Source organism: Hippoglossus stenolepis, chromosome 18 (assembly GCF_022539355.2).
Source record: "Hippoglossus stenolepis isolate QCI-W04-F060 chromosome 18, HSTE1.2, whole genome shotgun sequence".
Classification (NCBI taxonomy): domain Eukaryota; kingdom Metazoa; phylum Chordata; class Actinopteri; order Pleuronectiformes; family Pleuronectidae; genus Hippoglossus; species Hippoglossus stenolepis.
In genome coordinates this window covers 354661-365859 of record NC_061500.1, presented here as the reverse complement: position 1 = coordinate 365859, position 11199 = coordinate 354661, and the positions used below count along the sequence as shown (strand labels likewise).

At 47.2% G+C, this 11199-nt stretch overlaps 1 protein-coding gene across 1 annotated transcript; it reads left to right on the top strand.

Moving 5' to 3' along the window:
* Positions 1-5073: 5073 nt before the first annotated feature.
* ier5l (immediate early response 5-like) lies at positions 5074-6189 on the top strand. The gene has a single exon (XM_035184792.2). It carries the CDS (start codon positions 5210-5212, stop codon positions 6044-6046), a length of 837 nt encoding a protein of 278 aa, XP_035040683.2. The 5' UTR covers positions 5074-5209; the 3' UTR covers positions 6047-6189.
* The last annotated feature ends 5010 nt before the right edge of the window (positions 6190-11199 follow it).

Here is an 11199-nt window from a genome sequence, read left to right as displayed (position 1 = left end):
TTTCTTTCTACCAGCAGCACGGAAAGAACCGTTTATATATTTTATATAACAGAACTCAGTCTCACAAAGTAAAGTGAACGATCGACTGTTGGCTGCAGTACACAGGTCCAATACAACACGTGTGTTCTACAACATTGTGTTCTACAACATGTGTTTCTACACGTGTGTTCTACAACATGTGTGTTCTACAACATGTGTGTTCTACAACGTGTGTTAACAACAAACAGTAGATATAAACAGGATGTGAACAACACGTTTAGATTCAAACCAGTGACCTCCCATAAAATCAGTTTCAGAGCTCAACACAACCACTCACATGTTCATGACGTGTTCCTGACATGTTCCTCACATGTTCATGACGTGTTCCTGACGTGTTCCTCACATGTTCATGACGTGTTCCTCACGTGTTCCTCACATGTTCCTGAAATGTTCGACGACACTGTGGCTCCACCAGGGTCAAAAATTCACTTTCACCTGAACCTCATCTGGACCTCATCTGAACCTCATCTGGACCTCACATGGACCTCATCTGAACCTCATCTGGACCTCACATGGACCTCATCTGAACCTCATCTGGACCTCACCTGGACCTCATCTGACCTCATCTGGACCTCATCTGGACCTCATCTGGACCTCATCTGGACCTCATCTGGACCTCATCGGGACCTCACCTGGACCTCACCTGGACCTCACCTGGACCTCATCTGGACCTCATCTGAACCTCATCTGAACCTCATCTGGACCTCATCTGGACCTCATCTGGACCTCACCTGGACCTCACCTGGACCTGGACCACCTGGACCTCATCTGAACCTCATCTGGACCTCATCTGGACCCCACCTGAAACTCACCTGAAACTCACCTGGACCTCACCTGGACCTCACCTGGACCTCACCTGGACCTCATCTGGACCTCATCTGGACCTCACATGGACCTCATCGGAACATCACCTGAACCCAACGAGTTAACGAGTCTGAACAGAGAATCTCCTGCTGCTTTGTTCTTGTGTGAAAGACAAACTCCTGAACCTAATTCTGTGGAGATCCTCCAGAGTTCATGTCTGAAAACAGCTTCAGTGAACGAGCAGGTGCCAGAATTTCTATAGATTTTACTTTGTCAATAAACAGATGATGCAACATGAAAGGGCTTCTAGGAACAAAAAGCAGAACTTAACATGCAGCTCAATCTTTAGTGAAGGTCAGTCAAACATGCAGAATCTGATGTATTTAGGGTGAAAGACAATCGAGACATCCTGGTTCTTCTGGAGCTTCACTGAGGGAGAAACTGACTCAAGTCTTCATCAAAAAATCATCATCCTCCCAATTTTCACACTTCATTGCCTTGAACTTTACAATATGTGTCTTTAATGTGATTGGTTCTGATCAAACAAAGCTCCTCTAGGTTTTAAAGGACGGAGGTGGAGCTGGTGGTGCAGGACTGTGGAGACAGATGTGTCTCAGGAAGCGGAGAAGAAACAGATGTTCTGCTGACACCATGTGCTGCTGTGCTGAGGGATGGAGAGAAGAAATGAAGCTGCTATAGGAGGAGAAATAAGAGGATGTCAGGCGGAAGGAGGAAGAGACGATGGAGCACTGAGGCTGAAAGATGAAGGGAGGAGGACAGAGAGCGGGGGGGGGTGCAGCTTCTACCAGGAGAGGAAATAGAAAGAGAGTGAATTGATGGAAGGATGAGGACAGATAAGATCAGGAAGACAAATATGTGAAAATTATTCACATGAAAAACTTCACGAGGCCTTTATGCTATAACAGTATTATAGTTACTGTAGTATACAGTGAGTACAGGAACGTTACCTCATACGAATACTGCACAACTCACATCTGTCAAAATATCTTCATTTCATTATTGATTCATCCACGATATTAAGAGTTTTAAGACATTTTGTATAATTTGTATCAATTCTTCATTAAAATGTCTAAACCCAAACAGACCCAGGTTATAAATGTTGTTCACTTGTCTTCTTACTTTGAAATGTTTCCAACAATGTTCAGAGAAATCTCAGTTTTATTCAGGACGTTTTATTTTGCTTTAATTCATCACATCCTCTTTATGGGAGACTTGGTCTGTTTCTGCTGTGACTTCAGACGACGTTTGACATTTAGCGTGTTAGCTTGTTAGCGTGTTAGCCAGTCAGATGTTTTTTCTTTGATCGCATTATTTCTTTACGTTTTCTGCCTAACATGAATTAATCTTTATTTTCCTCCGTGAACATGATTTGTGTCTGAGTCACATCAGGTAGATTTTCATCAGCAGTGGTGGTAAAGACCCAAAACTCCCAGGATCCCAACTGATTCAAATGTCATCAAACGAGATCGTCTGTTATTGTTTTGATCGAGAGACCCTGGTGGCCAAAGCTAATATGTTACGTCAAGACAGAATATTTTGCATAAAGAGATGCGTCGTCATCTTTATTTACATCAGTTCTCAACATGAACACACACTGTATTTTTACAGTGCATTTCTATACATAATCAATTTCTTTTGTCTTGTAACTATCGCTGAAAACGTTTTTGTTCTTTAAAATTCAAACATGTAAAGATATTAGATGGCGTGAGGACTTTGCAGACTGAACATCAGTTTGAATCTGACAAACATTTATCTGGTTTGTGTGTGAAACTTTCTGGTGTGGGTTAGGGTGTGTGTGTGTGTGTGTGCGTGTGTGTGTGTGTGTGTGTGTGTGTGTGTGTGTGCGTGTGTGTGTGTGTGTGTGTGTGTGTGTGTGTGTGTTCCTCCTCCCTCACTGTGTACTGAGATGGTTCATGTTGTTTAGTTTCCAACCCAGAGGAGAATTCAGGAACAAAACACTAATCACACAGGACAGAAAACTGATGCTGCACTGGCTTCAGCAGTTCAACACAGGTACTGCACCCACACGTCAGCTGTTTGATCCTCATCTGTACAGGCCACTGCACTGTGTGTGTGTGTGTGTGTGTGTGTGTGTGTGTGTGTGTGTGTGTGTGTGTGTGTGTGTGTGTGTGTGTGTCTGTGTGTGTGTGTGTGTGTGTGTGTGTGTGTGTGTGTGTGTGTCTCTGTGTGTGTGTGTGTGTGTGTGTGTGTGTGTGTTCTCCTCTGTGTGTGTTGTGCCTTCTCTCTCTGTGTGTGTGTGGTGTGTGTTGTGTGCTTGTGTGTGTGTGTGTGTGTGTGTGTGTGTGTGTCCTCTGTGTGTGTGTTCTCTCTTGTGTGTGTGTTGCTGTGTGTGTGTGTGTCTCTGAATCAGAGACTTGTGTAAACTGGTCTCGTTTCAGTTTGAAAACTCTGGGTTTGTGTTTGAGTCTGAACAGAAACTGAGACTTTAGTAACGATGACACGTTCTCCTCCTGATTGGTTCTCATCAGTCACGTGACTCGACTACCAGCGGCGAACACAAAGCTAACACTTCCTGTCAGTAACACTTCCTGTTTCTAACACTTCCTGTCAGTAACAGTTCCACCTCGTCGTCCCTGCTCTGACTCTTCACTGCTCCTCCTTCAGGAGGAGTTTCTGTCTGTTACTAAGCAACCAGCTGCAGAGGAGACATCTACTTCCGTTTACATCACATGACCAGTGGACGTGAATGGTCATGTGGCGTGTTTTCATTCCTGATGAAAATCATAAAACGGATAAAACTAAGATGATCAGGCTTCATTACCAAACAATTTAAGAATAAAAGTAAAAATTCAGCATGAGATGAATTGAAAGCTTCATAAAGTCTGAAGCTGCTCATTGACAGTGAAGTTCTTCTCATCAGGAGGAGACGTGTCCTCAGCTGATGCTTCTTATCTATTGGCTTCATGAGGCCATTTCCTGTTTACACACAGACAATCCCAGGACCCAGGAGGTAGAGTCACTGATTTACTCTCATTTCTGATTCAATATCACACATATTCATTTATTCCATTAATAAACAGCTTGATTAGTGCATGAAGAGCTTAAAGCTTCTGTCTCATGGAGAAGTGAGATTCCAACCTGCAGAGGTGCAGCCTGAGAACATGTTGGAGCAGTGAATCTGCATCAGGCTCCAGACACGTCTGCTCCACCGTGAATCAGATGAATGATGCTCAACTACAAGAAAATGAAACTTTTCCTTTGATAAAAGTAAATTTCTGGGAGACACGGTCTGAAATGACGATTTTCCATAGCAGACAAATGTCATTTTTCTCTTATTGTGAGCATCACATCTTTATTTATGTGTAATTATCCTGAGTCATATTTTTTAGGTTTCAGCCTCATCCTCTGAATAAAAGTTTAAATTCTCAAATGATAACTCAAACTTATTTTTTTTAAATCAGGCCCCTGCTCAAAGAAAAGATTCATTTTCTGAAACTAAGAGTCAGAATGAAAATATCTTCATTAAGATTTCATGTCCTAATAGAATAAATGTTAAGAGTGAATATCGTCAGTCATGTGTGTGGAAACCTCCGGATCTCAGAGACCAGGTTCTGTTCCTGCTCCTCATGACCCAATCAGGACGTGATGTTTCTGACAGAATCATCCACGAGTGGTTAGAGGCTGATGTTAATGTGACATCTGATCTAAAAGGACCGATAGTGGAGGTATGAGCTCTACTGATTCTAGTTTAAAGTGCCATATATAAAACCTATTATTATTATTATGGTCATTAGTTAATAGTGATGATTATATTCCGGGTTGTCTCCATGGCTCCTGCAGGGGATGGAACCTGGGGCCTCCTAAAGCCTCCTGGGGCCTCCTGGAGCCTCCTGGGCCTCCTGGGCCTCCTGGAGCCTCCTGGAGCCCCCTGGAGCCTCCTGGTGCCTCCTGGTGCCTCCTGGGGCCTCCTGGGGCCTCCTGGGGCCTCTGAGCCTCCTGGGGCCTCCTGGTGCCTCCTGGAGCCTCTGAGCCGGCCTCCTGGTGCCTCCTCCTCCTGCTCCTCAGCCGGGGGAATTTGAATAGATCACAGAAACCGCCTCGCTCATTGGTTCACACTGAAATATTTCCTGCGCTCCTGCCTGTCACTCAGCGGATCTCAGGCGTGTGATTGGCTCAGCCTGCAGGGGGCGGGCTCTCTGGCTGGAGTATATAGAGGTTGAGGGTTCGGAGTCTGTGCCAGTGCTCGTAGGCTCAGTCAGGAGGAGGACGAGTGTCCGATGTGTCTCCACAGACCTGAAGCTCTCTCCTCCAGCACGACCTCCCCCACACGCCCGCGGACAGGTCCCTCTCCCGGACAGGAGCTGGGGCCGGGCCGCTGGTCAGCATGGAGCGCGCCGCGGACGCGCAGAGCCTGATCTCCATGTCCCTGATGAAGATCCAGAACTCCAGGACGCAGCGCGGCGGCATCAAGCTGCACCGGAACCTGCTGGTGTCCTACGTGCTGCGCAACGCGCGCCAGCTCTACATCAAGGAGAGGTACGCGGAGCTGTACCGGATGCAGCAGTACGAGGAGGTGATGACGGTCTGCAACGAGATCCAGGAGCTCGACCCGCTGGACGTGGACGCGGAGGACGCGCACGGAGAGGAGCAGGCGCGAGGCTGCGGCGAGGACACGAGTCCGTGCGAGGCGGCGCGCCCCCGAAACGCGCCGCAGTCGGCGGCGCACGTCCGGGCAGCGAGCTCCCTCCTCGGCTGCTCTCCTTTCGAAGACTGCGGCAAAGAACCGGAGCCGTCGGACTTCCGCAGCTGCTGCATGGAGGCGGACAACATCCGGCACTGCAACAAGACCACGGTGCTGGACCTGGACACGCATGTGGTGACCACCGTGGAGAACGGGTTCCTGCACCAGGACTGCTGCTGCGCGCAGGACGCGCAGGACGCGCAGGCTCCGGCCAGGAAGAGGAAGGTGGAGTCCGGCTGCTGCGCCTCGGACCTGGAGGAGCTGAGCGACTTCACTGCGGCGCGTAAAAGAGCCAAGCGCGAGGACTGCTGCTTCTCCAGCGCGGAATTCACGGACACGTCCAACATCTCCAACCTCATCTCCATCTTCGGCTCGGGGTTCTCCGGGCTGCTCAGCCGGCAGGCGGATCTGGAGCAGATCTGTAGCAAGCAGGCCCTGGCCAGTCTGGGAGCGTGGACCCGGGCCATCGTGGCTTTTTAAATCCAACTCCTTATTCTGACGACAGACAGAGAGACAGACAGAGAGACAGACAGGGAGACAGACTGAGTGAGACAGACTGAGTGAGACAGACTGACTGTGACAGACAGACAGACTGAGTGAGACAGACAGAGAGACAGACAGAGAGACAGAGACAGACTGAGTGAGACAGACTGAGTGAGACAGACGAGTGAGACAGACTGAGTGAGACAGACAGACTGAGTGAGACAGAACAGAGACGATAGAGAGACAGACAGACTGAGTGAAAGAGAGACAGACAGACAGACAGAGAGACAGACTGAGTGAGACAGACAGACAGACTGAGTGAGACAGACTGAGTGAGACAGACAGACAGACAGACAGAACAGACTGAGTGAGACAGACTGAGTGAGCAGTGGTGAGACAGACAGACAGACTGAGTGAGACAGACAGACAGAGACAGATAGTGAGACAGACAGACAGACAGACAGAGAGACAGTGACAGATAGTGAGACAGACAGAGAGTGAGACAGACAGACAGACAGACAGACAGAGAGACAGACAGACAGACAGAGAGGAGACAGACAGACAGAGAGACAGACAGAGAGACAGTGAGACAGACAGAGAGAACAGAGAGACAGTGAGACAGACAGACAGACAGAGAGACAGACAGACAGACAGACAGACAGAGAGGGAGACAGACAGAGAGAGACAGTGAGACAGACAGAGAGTGAGACAGAGAGACAGTGAGACAGACAGACAGACAGACAGACAGACAGACAGACAGACAGACAGACAGACAGACAGAGAGTGAGACAGACAGAGACAGAGAGTGAGACAGACAGACAGACAGACAGACAGACAGAGGTGAGACAGACAGAGAGAGGACAGACAGAGAGACAGAGAGACAGTGAGACAGACAGGCAGACAGAGAGACAGACAGACAGACAGAGAGTGAGACAGACAGACAGACAGTGAGACAGACAGACAGACAGACAGAGAGTGAGACAGTGAGACAGACAGAGAGTGAGACAGACAGACAGACAGAGAGAGTGAGACAGACAGACAGACAGAGAGTGAGACAGTGAGACAGACAGAGACTGGGATCAGCTGCGTTTACACTGAATTAACCATCATCTCAGATCTGGTTTGAAAACATCAGCTCAATAATCTTGAAAGTTAACAACTTTTTCTGGAACTGGTTCTTTTCACTTTCTTCAAAATCCGACATCTGAGTAAATCCTCCAGTTTGAAAACAAAATCAGGTTCATTAATAAAACTGATGTGTAAAGAAAATGTAAGAAGATTCAATCCAGTTCAAATGTTCTTTATTATGAATTTTCAACATTGAGCTGAAGCCAAAGTGTCGATCGTAGTGAAGTTTAAAATATTTCTCTGGTTCATCTTCTGATCGTTCATCTTCAGAATCTCACCTGGAGTCTCCGTTTGACATCATCGGTGACATGTGATTGGTTGGTTTGTGAGTGGTGACATCACTCACCCTCTCCTCTGATTGGTGGAAATGTACAGCTGCGCCTGGTCTCCCTCAAAATGAGACAAATAGATCAACTTTATTTTTGCAAGGAAAAAGATAAAAACTATTTAAAATGTTTAATGTGGAGGAGAGTTTGTGCCATATTGTACCAGACTTCCTGTTTGTTTGACAGGAACTTGAATCTGAGACGACCGTTGCCTTAAATCTGACACTCGTGTCACAAGTGAACGAACAGAGACGTGACTGAATGTCTCTGAAGTAAAGAATCGAACTAATCAGACGCTGGGAGCAGTTTGTGGTCACGTGACGTTCACTTCCTGAACACCTGAGGTCCGTGATGGACGCCAGCGGCTCGTCTCCGTGAACACTTTAACATCCTCTTAATCGTGGTTGTTGCTCGGAGCGACGCATCGATTCATGACACAAAGACGTTTTGGTTTAGTGAGTGTTGAACTTTGGTTTCATATAAAAAAGAAGTTGGATCCTTTTGTTTTAAAAAGGCAAAGATTCCTTCGTGTGACTCCCTCAGCTTTATGAGCACTGTGTGTACCAGACTCAGACAACTACTCATTCTCCTCTTATTCTTCTATTTTTTTATTGGTATTTTGTGTGTTTGATAAATTGTAGCTCTTCGGGTAAAACTGTTGCAGAAAATATTTGTAAAAAATGTATAATCTTAATAAAAAATTAAAACTTTAACCAGAGTTTGTCTGATTGTGAATCATTTTCAGTTTGTTGAGGAGTAACAAAAATCGTCATCGTTAGTTCATCGATCTTTAATGTTTCCTGAGAACAAACTTCTTTGGATGATAAATGTATAAAAAGTAAATGTGAAAAGGTATTTGGACATTTGGAAGATTATTCACTTTCTGGAGAAAGAGAGATTAGAGGAGGAAGCTTGTTAGCTTAGCTTAGCATAAAGTGTTTAAACCCTGGCTTATAAATTATTATGTTGTTCAATCATAGAAAATAAAGTTACGTTCTTTTTGTTTCTTTTTTCTCCCATGCAGCAGCAGCTGTGACTGAGCCTCCTCCTCCAGCTCCTCCTCCTGCCTGTCTGGTTTTCCTGCTCCTCTCCTCTCTCTCCTCCTCCTCTCCTCCTCCTCCCCTCCTCTCTCCCCTCTCCTCCTCCTCTCTCTCCTCCTCTCCTCCTCCTCTCTCTCCTCCCCTCCTGCCTGTCTGGTTTTCCTGCTCCTCTCCTCTCTCTGCTCCTCCTCTCTCTCCCCTCCTCTCCTCCTCTCTCTCCTCGTCCTCCTGCCTGACTGGTTTTCCTGCTCCTCTCCTCTGCTCCTCCTCTCTCCTCCTCCTCTCCCTCCCTCTCTCCTCCTCTCTCTCTCCTCCTCCTCCTCCTCCCCTCTCCTCGTCCTCCTGCCTGACTGGTTTTCCTGCTCCTCCTCTCTCCTCCTCCCTCTCCTCCTCCCCTCTCTTCTTCTCCTCCTCCTCTCCTCCTCCTGCCTGTCTGGTTCTCCTGCTCCTCTCCTCCTCCTGCCTGTCTGGTTTTCCTGCTCTTCTCCTCTCTCTGCTCCTCCTCTCCTCCTCTCTCCTCCTCTCCTCTTCCTCTCTCTCCTCGTCCTCCTGCCTGACTGGTTTTCCTGCTCCTCTCTCTCCTCCTCCTCCCTCCCTCCCCTCTCTTCTCCTCCCCCTCCTCTCCTCCTCCTGCCTGTCTGGTTCTCCTGCTCCTCTCCTCCTCCTGCCTGTCTGGTTTTCCTGCTCTTCTCCTCTCTCTGCTCCTCCTCTCTTCCTCTCTCTCCTCCTCCTCCTGCCTGTCTGGTTTTCCTGCTCCTCTCTCTCCTCCTCCCCTCTTCCTCTTTCTGCTCCTCCTCCTCTTCCTCTCTCTCCTCCTCCTCCTCCTCCTCCTCCTGCCTGTCTGGTTTCCTGCACCTCTCTCTCCTCCTCCCCCTTCCTGTCTGCTCCTCCTCCTCTTCCTCCTCTCCTCCTCCTCCTCCTCCTCCTCCTCCTGCCTGTCTGGTTTTCCTGCTCCTCTCTCTCCTCCTCTCCTCTCTCTCCTCCTCTCCCTCTCCTCCTCCTCCTCCTGCCTGTCTGGTTTTCCTGCTCTCCTCTCCCTCTTCCTCCTCCTCTCTCCTCTCTCTCCTCCTCCTCCTCCTCCTCCTCCTCCTGCCTGTCTGGTTTTCCTGCTCCTCTCTCTCCTCCTCTCTCCTCCTCCTCCTCTTTCTGCTCCTCCTCTCCCTACTCTCTCCTGCTCCTCCTGCCTGTCTGGTTTTCCTGCTCCTCTCTCTCCTCCTCTCCTCTCCTCCTCCTCCTCCTCCTCCCATAAAGTCCCATGTAATTCACCTTGTGTTTGATTCATGAGACAAAGAACAAAGATCCAATAAGAAAGTAAAGTGAACAGCAGAGATCAGCTGATCCTACCAGGAGGAGACGGGGGGTGTTGCCAGACCTCTGGCTTAACAGAGACATTTGCATATTTAATGAGATGTAGACCACGCCCCCAGCTCCATATTTAAAATGAGCGCCTCTAATTTACATACTGTGACACTAAACCACGCCCAGTTTCCCGCACAGTACCGTTACAGGCCACACGTTCATCTCATTTACATAATGTGGCATTAAACAGCCTAATTTGCATAATTTAAAAACACACTCGTCCCATTCTGTCACTCCCATAAACCACGCCCCCAGCTAAACAGTCACAGAATCAGGACACGCCCCTGATTGAACATTGAACAGTTGACTGAACAAACTGAAAACTGGGTCACTTTTCTATTTACATAACTCAAGTTATTTATAATATATAATAACTTGAGTGGTTCAAGATCAACAAACTAAAACATTTAAAGCTTCCCAATGAACAACTGGTTTAATGCATAATAATCTAATATATTCTATAATAAATCAGTTGTTTGATCTACTTCCTGTGATGTTGTGGAGTAGAACTATGAGGTGGCATCACAACAACATAGTACTTATCATAGTACTTATACATGGTACTGCAGTAAATGTACCTGTGACTTTCCCTGCCTCCACTGAGCCGCCCTTCAGGCACAGACGTGTCACAGCAGGTCGACGCGTCTCATTCCAAACATTCTTACTAAGAAACCTTCTCCTCACTTTTTATCCCCAAACATCTGAAAGTTTTCCATGTTCGGGCTCCAGGAGCAGATCAGCAGCTGGAGAACGTCAGAGGAGCTCGTCTCTTCTGTAGAGTCAGAGACTGAAGAGCTGGAGGTGAATCCACAGCTTGTGAGGACTCGTCCGACTGAAGACGCTCCTCATGTCGAGCAACATGTTCAGGAACAAACTGTTCAGGTCACTTTCAGCGGAGCAGTTATATATATATCTATCTATCATCTATCATCTATCTATCTATCTATCTATATATCTATATCTATATCTATATCTCTATATCTATATAGAGATATAGATATAGTTTTACCCCCGACTGAAAATCAAGACACGATCACATAAAGGAAACAGAGATTTTTCTCTGTTGTTGTTTCAGACACGAAAATGTCCAGAAAATTAAGTCCAGCAACCACAACAGGAAAATAACAGGAAGATTCCGACCTGAGGTGTGAACGTGTTTCCATTATAACCATTGTTACGTTACTGGTTCAGTGTGGAGGAGTTAGTGTGTACGACACCTGAACATGTCACGTGAGGTATTTAGAGACATCTAGTGGTGAAGCTACACGTTAATGAACTGAGTGAAATGTTGTCCTGA